This window comes from Petaurus breviceps, unplaced genomic scaffold (assembly GCF_028583685.1).
Source record: "Petaurus breviceps papuanus isolate PSGF00001 unplaced genomic scaffold, PetGlider_PUasm1.0 38, whole genome shotgun sequence".
NCBI classification, from domain to species: Eukaryota; Metazoa; Chordata; class Mammalia; order Diprotodontia; family Petauridae; genus Petaurus; species Petaurus breviceps.
Window position 1 is genome coordinate 53,390,352 of NW_027186304.1, and position 17,037 is coordinate 53,407,388.

The 17,037-nt window shown below is 40.8% G+C and overlaps 1 protein-coding gene across 2 annotated transcripts in view; it reads right to left on the bottom strand.

Annotated features, from left to right (window-relative positions):
• LOC138170507 (ethanolaminephosphotransferase 1-like) overlaps positions 1–17,037 on the bottom strand; it is a 164,152-nt gene that overhangs the window by 2,045 nt on the left and 145,070 nt on the right. The window contains exons 7-9 of one of the 2 annotated variants that reach the window (XM_069099892.1): positions 16,822–16,870; positions 11,837–12,017; positions 1,440–1,622 (exon numbers count right to left, since the gene is read on the bottom strand). In XM_069099892.1, the coding sequence (XP_068955993.1) occupies positions 1,440–1,622; positions 11,837–12,017; positions 16,822–16,870 (413 nt within the window). The remainder of the gene's footprint in view (positions 1–1,439; positions 1,623–11,836; positions 12,018–16,821; positions 16,871–17,037) is intronic. The other variant, XM_069099893.1, reaches the window with a different exon arrangement.

Here is a 17,037-nt window from a genome sequence, read left to right on the forward strand (position 1 = left end):
GTTCAAATTCCATCTTAGACCTTTATTTATTGTGTGAAATTACACAGATAGTTTGACCTCCTAGGACCATCTGTAGAAGGAATGGTTTGGACTCACTAGCCTCTAAAGCCCCTTCAAATTCTAAATCTTTTAGTCCTATGACCACTGTTTGGCATTCACATTTGCATAGCTTTAAAAACAATATCATGGGGCGGGCAGTTGGCGAAGTGAATAGAACACCAGCCCTGGAGTCAGGAGGACCTGAGTTCAAATCCACCCTCAGACACTTAATACAAAAAACTAGCCGTGTGACCTTAGGAAAGTCACTTACCCTCAATTGTCCTACCTTCCTCCAAAAAGCAAAAAAAAAAAAAAAAGTCACATAATTTAGGAGTTGTGCTCTTAATTTTTAGGTTACTTTGAGCAATATTTGCTCATTTACCTATTAATTATGAGATTCTTAAAGGGAGGGGACCGTCTTTTGCCTCTTTATGCTTAGCACAGCGCCTGGCACATAGTAGGCACTTAATAAATGTTTCTTGATTGATTGGGAGACTATTGATTTTTTCTCTTCATCTTTTTCTCTGAAGATCTTAATCAGACCTATAAATAATTGCCTTTATTATATATAAATGCTCTCCCCCTGGGATGAATGAGCACAATTCATATGCTAAAAGGAATAATTCAAGAAACCTTCTATTAAAATCCATGAGTCAGTTAATAACATCTCACCCTCTGGAACACTTAATAACATTTATAGAGGTCTTTAAGGCTTGCAAAGCACTTTAAATTCACCGTATCTTTTGATCCTCATAACAGCCCTGGGAAGTAGAGCTTGTGATGATCCATGGTTTAAAACTGCACCAATGATGGCTGTACAGCTGGTGTCTTTGGCAGGATTTGAACTCAGATCATCCTGAACTACAAGTTCAACTGTCCACTTTACCACCTGGCTGCTTCATAAGAGGAAGCAATGGGGCAATAAGGTGGTGCAGTGAATAGAGCATTGGCCCTGGAGTCAGGAGGACCTGAGTTCAAATCCGGCCTCAGACACTTGACACACTTACTAGCTGTGTGACCTTGGGCAAGTCACTTAACCCCAATTATCTTCCCTTTCCCCCTCCAAAATTAAGAAAAAAAATAAGAAGAGGTGGCCGTGAGGGCTTAGGGTAATTAGATGGAGTCTGGAAGCTATCCAGGGATGGGAGAGGGGAAGAGAGGCGGAACAAAATGTAGTCTCTTTCTCCTCTCTTCCTTTCCCCATCACTTCTGTGCTTTGCAAGACAGTGACAGGGCAGGGCACACAGCAGCATTTAGAGAGGGGGATGTAGCTAATAAGTCCCTGAAGCAGGATTCGAACTTGGGTTTTCCCGACTGCAGGTTCAGCACTCTAGTACTATCCCTTTTAATTTACTATTGAAAGGCAAGAAGACAAACAAACAAAAAGGTGAGATATGTACCACACACACTCCATAGTGCACATGAGCCACAGTGGTTAGCGCGGTGAAGGCCACGAACACCGACTCCTCCAGTCTCCCAAGAAGCCCCGTTACTGCGGCAAAGACCACCAAGGCCAACGGGAACAAGAGGGGGTTGAATGATTCGGATCTGGTATTGCTCATCTGGCAGATGATCACTCTGCACTGCGGCAATAAGAGAAAACAATCCCATTGCAGAGTTAGATGGGGGAGCCAAAGTGTCTAAAGGAAGCATGTTCAAAGTTAATGTCATCCATTAAGTTTCCTGCTCTTCCTGCCCAGCTCCCTCCCAAGCTTCCTACTCCCTAACACCCACCTTCCTATTTCTAAGGACTAGAAAACCTGAACTAGATCCAAGGGTGAAGTTTATTGGGAAATGTCCCTTTTCCTTCTATATTGGCAGAGACAGAAAAAACATATATGTCAGGTGTTCAGTGGAATGAATAGGTTTTATTGTTTCCCCCTTTTCTCCTTCTAAATAGCCTCCTCTCCCCCTTTTGAACTTATTTCTGAAATTTTGTCCCTATTCCTGTTTATTCAGACTTCTTAGAAGCCCAGGCCAATGACCAGTGATAAACTTCCTGCTTAGTGCTAATCCAGGAAAGCTTTGTCAAGGTAACTTCAAGAATGACTAGCCAGTTTGGTCTAGATCAGGGGAATAAGTCAGATTGCTGTTTCTGTTTAGTCATTTCAGTTCTGTCTGATCCTCTCTGACCCAATTTGGGGTTTTCTTGGCAAAGATACTGGATTGATTTGCCATTTCCTTCTACAGCTCATTTTACAGATAAGGAAACAGAGGCAAACAGGGTTAAGTGATTTACCCAGGGTCACAAAACTATTAAGTATCTGAGATCAGATTTGAATTTAAGAAGATGAGTCTTCCTGACTTCCAGCCCACCTATATCCACTCACTACACCACTTACTATTACTACTATTCAAAACAACCTCTTCTTCACCTAAGTAGGAAGGCTTCTTGTTGAACTTAATAGCAAACCTTCTTCCTATTGGTGAAGCTGTGGCCAATGTATTGGACATTCACCAAACCAATGATCCTACAAAAAGTATACAGAAAGCACCAGCCTCACAAAGAGCAAGGGCCCCCTCTACACTCAAGGGAAGGGGGCTGTGGCTGGAAGCACAGTGCTTGTGGTGGCCAAACAAAGCCAATTTTCTGAAAGCAGCCCCAGACCACAAAGATTGGACAGAGGTGTGTATGAAGCCCAACTGTAGATCTAAGAGGATACAAGCCATTAAGAACTGTAAGAATTTGACACTTGGAGGAAACAAGAAGAGAAAGGGCCAAATGATCCAGTCTAGCATCATTTTTTTTATTGTCTCCATAATAAAAATGTTAATATTTAACTTGAAACTTAAAAAAAATCTTACCAATTTAGAGTAGAAAGGGAACTAAAAGTCTAATCCTCTCATTTTACAGATGAGGAAACTGAGGTACAAAGGGGTTAAATTACTTGTGCCTCTCCTCCTGCTCAGCTAGGGACTGGAGGGGCCGTGTGTTTGGGCAGACATAATCTTGGGGTGCCCTCTCCCAAATAATGACTAGAGAAAACAGCAGCTTTTGAATCTATACTCCCTAGCTTGGCCTCTTCCCACCAAATGCTAGTTATATTTAAACACCCTCACAAATGGTGAATGGTGAGTAAACCCATTCATCCAAGCAAATAGTCGACAGAAATTGGAGAAGTTGTGCAGATTAGAACAGTGGTGGGGAACCTACAGCCTCAAGGCCACATGTGGCCCTCTAGGTCTTCAAGTGAAGCCCTTTGACTAAACTTGATTTGGTCAGAGGGTCACACTTGAGGACCTAGAGGGTCACATGTGGGCTTGAGGCTGTAGGTTCCTCACCGCTGGGATTAGAATATACCAGCAAATACCCAAGAATGAATAAAGTCTTCAGATGGGAGCAAGAGGACATCTTGGTCCAACCAAGAGAGAGGCCCCGAGGCCACCCAACAGGAAACTCTCCAGAGTCTCAGGGAGCCAAGCTGGAAATCAGGTATGTGTTAAAGACCTAACTTCACCTACATCTCTGCCTTCCAAAATCTGCCTCTATCTCTCAAGCCATGGAGAATGCCTCTTCTCCAATCTGGAGTTCCATCCTCCAGGCAGCATGCAGTCAGGGCCACCCCTTCTCCACCCATCTTGATAGTCAGGTTACAGTCACACAAGCAGAACAGTGCAATGGAAAAAATGCTGGAATAAAATGACCTGGGTTCATATCCTAGCTCTGTACTTACTATTGGATGACCCTGGTCATCCTCGTCTCCTTACTCAGTAAAAAGAAGAGTTAGACTAGATGGCTTACGGGTTCTTAACTCCAGTTCAAAATCTATGATCCTAGGATCATGTAGGTGGTAAGAAACAGAGCTAGCTATTGAACGATGGGCTTTTGACTCTAGATTCAGTGCTCACTCCACTATATCACACTGCTTTGAAAAGAAAGCCCTCAGTGAATAGAGCACCGGCCCTGGAGTCAGGAGGACCTGAGTTGAAATCCAGCCTCAGACACTTAACACAAAAACTAGCCATGTAACCTTGGGCAAGTCACTTAACCCCAATTGCCCCACCAAAAAGAAGGGAAGGAAAGGGAAGGAAAGGAAGCCCTTTCCTCACAAACAACCCTGCATTAGCACTTCCTTAAAAGATCTGAGCATGGTGGCCCATGTTTCTAAACCAGGGGTGCGGAACCTGTGGCCTCAAGGCCACATGTGGCCCTCTAGGTCCTCAAGTGCAGCCCTTTGACTGAATCCAAATATCACAGAACAAATCCCCTTAATAAAAGGATATTAAAGGGCGACTAAGTGGCACAGTGAATAGAGCACTGACCCTGGAGTCAGGAGGACCTGCGTTCAAATCTGGCCTGAGATACTTAATAACTTACTAGCCATGTGACCTTGGGCAAATCATTTAACCCCAACTGCCCTGCCTTCCCCCCTGCAAAAAAAATAATAAAAGGGATGTTAAACTATGAAGTTTAGATTCAGTCAAAGGGCTGCACTTGAGGACCTAGAGAGCCACATGTGGCCTCGAGGCCACAAGTTCCCCATCCCTATTCTAAACCCTGCCTTGAGGGAGGCTGATGCTGATAAATCAGCTGAGTTTAGGAATTCTAGCTTTGGTAAGGCTACAGTTGATCAACCGGTTTTTTTGCACTGAGTCTGGTACTAAAATGGTGAACCCTAGGCATGGAGATCCACCAGGCTGCCTAAGAAAGGATAAACCAGCCTAGGTTGGAAAGCAGGCAAATCTGTATTTCCATATCGATCAGGCAGTGTGAACAAGTCCATAAGCAGTCACTGCACTGAAAGCCTGGAAGAGGGAGTTGGGAGACTCAGTCTCAGAAAAGGGGGTTGGGAGGGAGGGGCGGTGGAGAGACATTCTTCCTGATGGACAACGTACATGCTTTGTCTTCTGGAATTGGGATGTTGAAGAGAAGGAAGGTAGCAAATAAGCCTAATTCATCTGAAAGCCCTGTGGTCAGAGGAAACAGCTATATCCTCAAGACAACTAGTTTGAGCCAAGCCCTGATAGCCAGCAAGGCAAAAAGGAAGTGCCCCAAGATGTGCTTCTAGCATCCATGAAAGTCACATAAAAACAAGGCATATGAAGGAAATTATGAACAATAAATGTCATAATTCTTAATTACCCTGCCAAGAACTAGGCAAAGGATAATAAGCTAACAGTAACAGGAGCTGAGTTCAGCTTCTAGCTTTGCCACTTACTGCTTATGCAAACTTGGAAAGTCATTCAGCCTCTGCAGGACCGTTCTCTTATCTAGAAAATGAAAGGTTTGGTCTAGATTACCCTTCTACCTGCAGATTAATGAAACCGAGCATATAAACAATCAATTCTCAGTTACTCGAGGGATGAATAACCATGTAGGCTATTCAAATCTTTTGCTTTTTTTCCTCTCCAGTTACCTGATTTTTCAACAACCTGTTTTGCTATTGATTCACAGCTTTGATAAAAGATTAAGGAGAATGATGAAATTGAAGCCAGTAATTTTATGAAGTTTGGTAGTTGCTTTTCCATGGCAACCCTGCCCAATATCAGTACAGATAATTGAGTACTAACTAGGTGCTGTAAACAGGAACAATTACAGCTTAGTGAAGACATAGCAGTGAAGAAATAATGAGTGACAATGTGATTCTTTTTAGTACTGAGATTAATTTTTTAAAAAATTAGATAAGTATCATCTAATGTGATTTCTAGTCACCTACTTTAGAAGGTAAATTTTGAAAATCTTGAGAAAGGTCCATTACTTTGGCACACACACAAAAAAATGTCACCGGTGATTTTTATAACAACAGTTTTTAGTTGAATGGTGAATCTGGAGGTCAGGAAGTCAAGAAGGGAGTGGGCTAATAGGGATTAATGTAATTTCTTATATCTGAGTTTTAAAAATCAACTTCACAAATAAAAGATAGGAAAGTCTGGTTATACGGCAGTTCAATTAAAATAAGATCTGGAGACTATAGTTGCATAAAAGTTCATTATCAATCAGTTGTGAAACATGGCAGCCCAAAAAAAAGCTAATGTAATCTTTAAATTAATCTTAATGTAAATCAAGCTAAGTTTCGAAGACTGTCCAGAAAAATGGAGGTGCTATGCTCTTTCCTTGTGACAGCTGAAGTACTGTGTTGAGTTTTAGATGTCACTGTCTAGAAAGCAAATTGGTAAAATGAAAACTATCTGGAGGAGAGGGAATACAGAAAGGTGAAGGGTCTCAAAGTCATACATGAGAATGAGTTGAAGGAAACAGTATTGATTCATATGGGAAAGGGAAATCCAAGGGGGGAACATCTTAGATATCTCCAAGTATCTGAAGAACTGTCACGTGGAGGAGAGATGAGCCTTGTTCACCACACCAGGCATAACTAGGAAGGATAAGTATCAGTTTCAAAGATACAAATTAGACTTTACTTAAAGGAAATATTCCTAAAAATAGAGTTTTACAAAAATGGAAAGGATTGCCTCAAGTGGTAATAATTTTTCCCTCACTAGAGGTCTTCAAGTAAAGGTTGGATGACCCCTTGCTGGTTACACTTAGAAAGGATTCTTGTTCACATGATGTTGGTTCCATAAGGTGGTCCCCAGGGTCCCCTCCAACTTAGGCATTCCATAATTATGTGTGATTCTTGGAAAGGGAAGGAGGAGAAAGGAAGGGAAAATTTATTAAGCACCTAATACGTGCTAGGCATTATGCTAAGCATTTTACGAATGGTACATTTGATCTTCCCAACAACCCTGTGAGGTTGGTGCAATTAATATCCCCATTTGCTAGAAAGAGCATCAGAATCATGAAAATGGACTTTTTTAAAGAAGGACATCTGTGCATATTTAGCTACATAAAAAAAAGAAGTCAAGAGGGGAAGGGGTGATGATGGTGGGCAGAAGGAATTAAGACCATCTCAGCTACGGCTAAGCGTAAAAGGAGGTCCTAAGTCATGTGCTTTTTTCCTTTAAGATGTCAAGAAACAAATGTGTGATCTAAGGTCAATTTTAATTTATCTATAATTCTCAACATCTATAATTCTATAAAAACTATGAAAAGAAAATACTCATGCTAAAGCAACACATGTGCCATTACTTGCTACTGGGTAAAAATAATGAACCTCCAAGGGTATAAGAATTTCAAGGAGAAAAAAAAAATTGCCATGACAACATACACTCGGCCTCCACAGGAAATATAAATAGGAACAACCAGTCAGAAGCAGAAAATTAAAGGAAAATGTGACTTTTTCTAATTTGGAAACATGATTTCAGCTACCATATTTTAATTCATCTAACTCAAACATGAGAGCAGGCAAATGTTATTTACCCCCTGGTCCTCAGAGGCTGGGAGAATGATGATACCCAGGTCAGAATCTGAAGAGTTGGGAAATAGACAATTTGGGAACAGTAGGTTCCGTAGCGTGTTTGAAAAAGAAATGAAAACAAGGGGCGGCTAGTTGGCGCAGTGAATAGAGCACCAGCCCTGGAGTCAGGAGGACCTGAGTTCAAATCCAGCCTCAGACACTTAACACAAAAACTAGCCATGTGACCTTGGAGAAGTCACTTAACCCCAATTGCCCTCCAAAAAGCAAAAAAAGAAAAGAAATGAAAACAAATGGTAATTTATTAAATGAAAACTCCTAGAATACTTTCTCTAAAGATGCCCTTGCCCTTATCAACTTACTTTCAAAATGTTTGCCTAGATTCTAACACCATAAAAAATGATGAAATGAAAATAGTAAGAGCTAGCATTTATAGAGTACTTCACAAATATTATTTCATTTTACTCTCTCAACCATCCTGGGGGGGGGGAGGTATTATTATTATCCCCACATTTCAGATGAGGAAACTGAGGCAGAAAGACTTGCCCAGGGTCACACAGCTAGTAAGTGTCTAAAGCTCTATTTCAGGGGTTTCAAGGTCACAGGTTCCCCACTCCTGCTTTGAACTCAGGTCTTCCTGACTCCAGGCCTGGCCCTCCATACTCTGTGCCACCTAACTGCCTAGATTTATGGGATTTGGAATGAGATCAAACAGGATTTGAATCCCCTCTCTGCTACTAAAATCTATGGCCAGGTTGTCAGCTTCTTTGGGTCTCAGTTTCCTACTTCTATGTAAAGTAAGAGCTCTGAACTAGAGGATGCCTCTTGCAAGTCTAAATCAGTCCTTATGATACATGTGCGTTAAGCCCAGTATATGGCAGACTATATAATAAAGTCAATGTTCAACAGCCGCCCTTACAACTACAAGAATTTGCCTGATTTTATTACTAACTTCATTTTCGCTTTCATGTTGATGACCACACACATTCACAGCAGAAAAATGATGAGAGGTGCAATGGGTAGGTTTGTAGAGTAGATAGTATCCTAGTGGGTGCTTCAATGGTCTAGTTCACCCTACTGATGGAAAGGGCTCCCTGTGCATTAGTTGCAAATTTTTACTGTTTACCTTTAAAACTCAAGTTTTGTTGCACTTAGGCCCCCAGAATGTAGTGCAAATGTTTGGGGCTGTAAGCCCAAGCAAAGTCAGTGATGCAGCTTAGTGAGAAAATAAAAGCATTAGATAAAATAAAGATTGTGCTGGCACGTCGGCACCCACGTTCTGCCTAATCGACCAGCTGACTAGAAGCATCGAGGCTGCCCATTCCATCAAAGATCTCAGTCTCAAGGTTAAATGTCAAATCATCTCTAGCATGTTCCTATACTCCAAGACCTTTAAGGATCTCAAACAGGCCATGAAGCAGACATCACTGATGGATTATTTTAAGCTGCTGCATCCTTCACCATCGTCATCACCAACCACCAGCTGTGAAGGATTCAGTGTCAAAGGTAATGCTGAGAACTCACTAGTCTCAGTGTCTTCTGACAGCAGGGACTGAAGTTGCTGCAATCTCTTTCTTGTTTTTCAGAGGGTGGCCAAGGTAGAAAGGTTTACAGCAGTATATTATACAGTACAACACCCTCACATTGCCATCTGACAGAGTGGAAGGTAAGATTCAGGTTAAAAATGTTCTAGTTATAAGAATTTTATTCGCAGTGTTTATGATGCTGTAGATTTCAGGTGTTATGAAAAGTAAATATTGTCCATTATACCCCCTGCCTAAAATGCTTTTTTTTTAATTGAGATGTTAGCACAAAAGGCCACAGAATTCTAGGGAATTGCTAGCAAGAAGAAATGTTTTGCATGTTACCAATTTTAATTTTATTTTGTGTACTTTTATGGGTTATTTCATGGTTCCTGTGTTAGGAAAAGTACATATTATCAGAATTAATGTTTTGTTATAAAGAAGTGTATGAAGAAAACTGTATTTTCAGCAATCTCGAATATGAAAGATTACAGTTTTGGGTGGTCGCAGGAACTTAACCCCCTATTTCCCATAGGGTTAATGTATCAACACTTGTATTTTTTACTTTCATGAACATTTTCTAGAAACATTACCCCCATGAAAGTTGAGGATTGAATGCATATTAAAATTCATATTAGGCACTGAGGTATTAATAGATCTCTAACTTTCCAAGTTAAAAGTTGTAAGAGACCAAAGTTCCCTACTTTTTCTCCAATTTTTCCATTACTACATCTCCTCATTCCTGCTAAAAGATTTACAGTTTCATTCATTCAACAATAGTTTTCATTGAGGAGAGTAACAGATATTGCTGTTTTTCTAGGTATAACCTAGGATCTGTTGGGAATTTGACAGCCACTATAAATTCCAAAAAATATGGGGGATGGAGCATTAGAAAACCAAGGACCTCGTTCTTTGCCCCACTGTATGATTTCCATTTTGATGGTAGAGGTGAAGATAGAGATAATTCTACGTCAGGAAATTTCTAACTGCAAACATTACTTCTTATGGAAAATAATGCTAAATCAACATGTTTCCCCCAATAGCACCACAGTTCCTTTTCACCTAAGTCAAAGTATATTTTCTTTTCTCAATGATGATAAACTACAGAGCTGATCTACATTAGGAGATGGATTTCCCCATTGAGAGCTCCCTATAATCGATGAAATAAAAGTCATCTATAAATGAAAACTTCTCGATTACTTTCCCTAACAAGGATCCCCTTGCCCCTTGTGCAAGGCAGGCAAAAGAAAATTCAAGGAAAGCATGCCATTTTGCTCAGACTTGACTCCTCTCCACATACTCTGTAAACAGCTCCACTGGCCAGCTTGCTGTTCCTCACACACCACTCCATCTACCAGCTCCATGCTTTTGCATTAGCTGTGGCCCCTGCCTAGAATGCTCTCCCTTCTCACTCCCACCTCCTAGCTTTCCTGACCTTCTTCAAGACTTGGCTCAAAGCCCACTTTCTCCAGCAGGCATTTCCCAGTCTCCCCTGCTGCATTTAACGCCTTCCCTGAGATTGCTGCCATTTACACTGTATATGACTTGTAAGTAGATCATCATTTACGCATATGGTCTCTTCCAATTATAATGGGAGATTCCTGAAAGCAGGGACGGTGTTTCTTGATTTTCTTTATATTCCCAGTCCTTGGCACATAGTAAACAATAAGTGCGTATTGATTGAGGACCATTTTAAAGTAAAAAGCCCTTATGTCAGCGTCACCAAATTCAGACTGTCCCACTAAACTTTCTACACTGAGTCATGTCAACATGCCCCAAAAGGAGCCGTTGGATTGGGGCTCCGTGTCTGGTCACCTTAGGCTTACAAATCATCACAAGAGACGCCAATCTAATTTGGGGGCAGCAAAGTAGTGCAGTGGCCAGAGCACCAGGCCTGGAGTCAGGAATTTGTGATTGTTGTACAGTCATTTTCAGTCATGTCTGACTCTTCCTGACCCCATTTGGGGTTTTCTTGGCAAAGATACTGGAGTGCTTTGCCATTTCCTTCTCTAGCTCATTTTACAGATGAGGAAACTGAGGCAAACAGGGTTAAGCGACTTGCCCAGGGTCACACAGTTAGTATGCTCAGGAAGACCTGAGTTCAAATGAAACATCAGACATTTAATAGCTATGTGACCTTGAGCAAGTCATTTAACCTCTGTCATCTATAAAATAGGAATGATAATAACACCATCAAATAAGATGATGATTGTCAAGTTCTTAGCACAATGCCTAGTACATAGTAAGCACTCTACAAATGTTAGTTATCATTATGATTATTATTTTACTACTTAAGCAAAATCACTAAGGTTGAGAGGAAAATCCAGAAGGCCTAGACCTAAGCCATCTCTCTGTCTCCAGGAAGGACCTGAATTGATGCCATTTCAAAAAGAGTATAGGGGCAGCCAGGTAGCACAGCGAGTAAGAGCACTGGCCCCAGAGTTGGGATGACCTGGGGATTGAATCTGGGCTCAGACACTAAGCACCCACCCAGAAACACCTGGCCGTGTAACCTTGAGCAAGTTACTTAACCCCAATTGCTTAGGGGTGGCCAGGTGGCTCAGTGAGTAAGAGCACCGGCTCCAGTGTCGGGATGACTTGGATCAAATCTGGGCTCAGATACTCAGCACCACACCCAGAAATAACTGGCCGTGTAACCTTGAGCAAGTTACTTAACCCCGATTGCTTAAAAAAAAAAAAAAGACTATAGCTGGGGTGGCTAGGTGGAACAGTAAATAGAGCACTGGCCCTAGAGTCAGGAGGACCTGACTTCAAATTCAGCCTCAGACACTTTACATACTTACCAGCTGTGTGACCTTGGGCAAGTCACTTAACCCCAATTGCCCTACCTTCCCCTCTCCAAAAAAAAGCAAAAAAAAAAAAAAGAGTATAGCTATCCAATGCCTAAGGCACACATGCCCCATTTAGAAAAAAGCAAGACTGGTTAGAGAATTGTGAAAGTCATTTTGAATGGATCTTCTCTCACCCAACTACACAAGTGTAAACCTTTTGGATACTTACAGCAACACTGGAGAAGGCAACACCAACCATAAATAAAAATAATCTGGGCTGTCTGATTAATATATTACATGGAGATAAAGCCACCCAAACGGTCAGGAGGAAAAACAGGAGGGTGGGAGACACCAAAGGCAGCAGCGCTTCATACAAAGAATCCTTCTTCAGGGTCTTCCTCTGGTATGCCCTACAACGCAGAAAAATTAAAGTGCCAGTTTTAACATTAGAACGTAGGCCTAGAGTTAGAAAATGAGACGCAGCATGAGGAGACCTGAATACTAATGAGCTTGTGATTCTCCATAAGCCCTTTAAACTCTCGGAGCCTCATCTGAAAAATGAGCTTAATCTAATAGTCTTTAATAGTCAGTTTTATATATGTCACATTTGGATCGCCAAATGTAAGCCATTAGAATAAAATAACACAGAAAAATATATAATCATAGAACTTTGAGTTGTAAGAGCCCTTAAAGAATATTTAGTTCAATACCCTGTTCTATAAATGAGGAAACTGAGGCCCAGAGAAGTTGGCTTGCCCCAAGGGTTACTAATTAACTAGCTGTGGTTTTGTTTGTTTGCTTTTTTTGAGGGAGGAAGGCAAGGCAATGGGGGTTAAGTGACTTGCCCAAGGTCACACAGCTAGTAAGTGTAAAGTGTCTGAGTCTGGATTTGAACTCCGATCCTCCCTACTCCAGGGCAGGTGCTCTATACACTGTGCCACCTAACTGCCCCTAATTAACTAGTTGTGTGATGACAACCCTTTATGTCTAAGTCATCTACCCATTTTGAACTTATCTTGTTATACAACATGAGACATTGGTCTATACCTAGTTTCTGTTAAAATGCTTTCCAGTTTTCCAACAGTTTTTGGTCAAATAGTGTGGGTTCTTATACCAGTATTTGGGATCTTTTGATATATCAGATTTATTATTATTAATTAATATTCCTTGCTTCTCTATATTGTGTACCTAATCTGCTTCACTGATTGACTTTTTTTAATTTTTTAACCAATACTAAATTCTTTTTTTCATTCTTGTTTATTTTATTTTAAATTTATGGGTTAAAACAAACATTCCCGTAACACAGTATAATTTAAAAAAAAATGATTGCACATGAAACTGAAAATCTATTATGTACAACTTGCTATCCCATTTACATATATAATAAATATATATATATATAATGTACATGTAATAATTTTTTTTCTTTTTCTCCTTTTTTCCCCTTTCCTCCCCGCCCCCGCCCAGGATGACTACCATTAGACACAAATAGGACATGTATGTGTAAAATTATTATGTACATACTTCTATTCTTCAGTTCTTTCCTTGGACACAGATAGCATCTTTCTTCATATGTCCTTTGTAGTTAATTTGAGTACTTATAATAGTCAAGATGCTTTATTCACTCAAAGCCATTCTTAAAACAAGATTGCTGTTATTGTATACGATGTTCTCTTGGTTCTGCTCATTTCTCTCTCCATTTTGTGCAAGTCTTTCCATGTTTTTCTAAGATCACTGAGCTCATTTCTTACAGCACAGTAGTATTCCATCACAATCATATACCACAACTTGTTCAATTTGTATCAAATTCTCTTGATAATTGTTGTCTTGTAGCACAGTGTGAGGTCTGGCGGTACTAGGCCCCCTTCCTTCTCACTTTTTTCATTATTTTTCCTGAGATTCTTGATCTTTTATTACTCCAAATCAATTGTTATCATTTTTTTTATCTAATCCTCTGGTAGCTTGATTGTTATAGCACTGAATAAGTAAATTAAAGTAGAATTATAATTTTTATTATATTTGCTCAGCCTACCCACGAGCAATTAATATTTATCCAATTTCCTTGTTTTTTCTTTCTTTCGTTTGGGGGGGGAGGGTTAATTGGGGTTAAGTGACTTACCCAAGGTCACATGACTAGTTTTTTTGTGTGTGTGTTAAGTGTCTGAGGCCAGATTTGAACTCAGGTCCTCCTGACTCCAGGGCTGGTGCTCTATTCACTGTGCCACCTAGCTGCCCCTGTTTTCTAGTATTTTTAAAAGGAATGGGTACTGTGTCTTGTCAAAAGTGTTTTGTTTTGTTTCTTTTTCTACATTCTTTTTTGTATGCTCATTCTTCCAGACTACTTCCTGACTTCAGGCAGACTTTATGTTAGGACCAGGCTCTGTGAACTTTTGATAGGAATGGCTGGACTTAGCTTGAGACATCTTGGGTCCTCTTGTAGCTTTTCTGAGGGTCTGAATGTTGTGTTATTCCAGGATTTCACAGGCAACTCAGGCTGAGGGCTTACAAGCTTTCATTGCTCCCAAAGTAGTCTGATCCAGGGCAAAATCTGATCACAGCCCTCCTCATCTCAATTCAATTGCTACTCAGGCTGGGGTCTGAGCAATACACCTGTGGACCTGCCTCTGGTGCAGTTCTAGTGAACTCTGAGCCCCTCAAATGCAGAGACTGTGGGTTGCGTTTCTTTGCATCTCCAGCATTCAGCACAGTGTGTGGCACACAGAAGGCACTTAATAGATTGCTTACTGAGTATTCACCTGTAGCCTCCTGCTGGGTCCAGTTACCACAAGCCAGCTGGAAAGCTCCAGCGGTTCAGAGTAACCTAACTGCATTGTCTTCTTTGGTCTGGGATTTGTGTCCTGGTTATTCCCCTGCAGGCTGCAGACTTGGCTGGGGGATAAAACTGAGACCCTGCTCTGCTTTGGGGGGCAGAGTAATGCTGCTTGTGTCTGAACTTGCCCCTTGCTTCATACCCAGCCTAAGACCTGGGACTTCTACTCAGTGGAATGCCAACCGGACACACAGGTGTCCTCTCAGTTTATCCTGGACATGTGACCCAGAACAAGATAAGAGAAACAGAACCACCACTTGGTACGTGTTCTTTCATCCTGCACGAGGCAGGGGCCCCTTTGTGTGGATCTCAGAGCTCTTCCTGTAGTGGGCCACATCCTGGGTCCTCTTTCCGGAGCTGCACATGAATGGTCTGGGCAGCATTCTCCTGGTCTGACTGTCTCCATTTTCCATAGATCTGTCTGTTTCTGCTATGCCGCTCTAGGCTGGAAAGATGACCCACTGTGATCTTCTCATTCTTGTTGGGCATTTTCTAGATCTTTGCAGAGGAGTTCTGGTGCGGAGCTAGGCTATACTTCTTCCAGCTACTTCTCAATCTTGGCTCCTCCTCCTGAACGTGTCCATCAGTTTATACCTCCCCACAAAAACACGTGTACTGACACACATTAGCTTTACTATTTTAAAATCACAACTAATATTTTACCTAAAACAGTATTACCAAGCTTGAGATTATCCTTATTCATCTGAGTAACTTTTGTACGGGGGCAGCTAAGTGGTGCAGTAAGTAGAGTAGTCAATCTGGAGTCAGGAAGACTTGAGTTCAAATTCAATCTCAGATAATCACTAACTGTGTGACCCTGAGCAAGTCACTTAACCCTATTTGCCTCATTTTCCTCATCTGTAAGATGAACTGAGAAGGAAATGGCAAACTACTCTCGTATACTTGCCAAGAAAACCCCACATGAGATCACGAAGAGTTGGACACAACTGAAACATAAGATCCTTTCTAAAATTTTGTTTTGCTTTCAAAGTTCAAATCCACAAATTTCAAAGACCCTTAAGGCAGTTCCACAAATTTTTAAAGCAATGCCCACCTTCCTGGAAATAAATGTCTAACTTCTGAAGGTGTCTATGCTGAAAGGAACAACATTCAATTTAGATGTCTAAGTCTGGATATGTTTGTTGAAAAAAAATGAACTTCAAGTTCTTACTTCTCAGTTCCTCAGAGCTAGTATTTCTTGAGAATATGAAGCCTGTCTGCAATTTCATTAGATGCACATTTCAAGCATCTATTTTGTCTGAATCTTAAACCACTCCATATGTATTGAAATACAGTGATTCAACAACAAAAATAAAGGCATGGAAAACAACCCCTCCCACACACACACAAATAAGTTGTTAAGTTTGTACCATGTTAACCTGGAGAAACAAGTAGAATATTTTGAATCTCTAGATAAAACAGTGCTTTTCATTAGTAATTTTAACAGGTTCGTTTTTACAAATATATATATATATATGTAAACACACTAAAAAGTGAGGAATGTTTGATGACATCTAACTGCTAAAATATAAGGAGCAAATATGAAAATGATAAGTGACATTATAGAGCAACTTAAGGTTTGCAAAGTGCAGTACGAACATTTTCTTCATAGATCCTCAGAAGGGTCCTGCAAGAGAAATATTACAGCTACTGCTATACACCCATTTAACAGATGAGGAAGGTGGGACTCAGAGGTCAAATGACTTGTCTATCATCATATGTCTGACCAATAAAGAGGCAGAATTCAAACCCAGGTCTCTCCCAACTCCAAATTTCACACTGCTCCCACTTACACCACATGATCTCTCATGATGACCCACCCACCCCGATCTCAAAAAGAAGATCACATGTCAAAGAATTGAACATTTTGATGCCAGGAGAACATCCATGGATAAATGTCCAAATCTACCACACAAAAGGCCAGAATTCAATTCAATACATATCCTCTGAACACCCAAGCTCCATGTGTAATGCACTCAATTTGTTTAGGATATCAATTGGGACATGAGCTCTTGTTTTTATCTGAGCACCTACTATCTTTTAACTTGAAAAGCACACTTACGGGGCAGTTAGGTGGCACAGTGAGTAGAGTACCAGCCCTGGAGTCAGGAAGACCTGAGTTCAAATCCAGCCTCAGACACTTAACACCAAAAAAAAAAAAAACTAGCTGTATGACCTGGGGCAAGTAACTTAACCCCAACTGCCCTCCAAAAAGCAAAATAAATAAATGTTTAGAGTAAAAGTACCAGCCCCAGAGTCGGGATAACCTGGGATCGAACCCAGGCTCAGATACTTAGCACCACACCCAGAATTAACTAGCCATGTAACCTTGAGCAAGTTACTTAACCTCAATTGCTTTAAAAAAAAAAAAAAAGCACACTTACGTGTAGATGTTGTACAACGTCTGTGGAAGAGAAAGGAAAATGCTGCAGGCTGGAAAAAAAAAAGACAAAAGATTTATGAATGGTCATTTATTATTAAGCTCCCATGAGAACAAGCCTGTACTGCAATGATAATAATGGAAATTCCCTGCTATCAGACAAGGAAATTCAAGGGGGCTTCAATCCTACTTCCAATGTTAGCTTCATGAATGGCTCAAG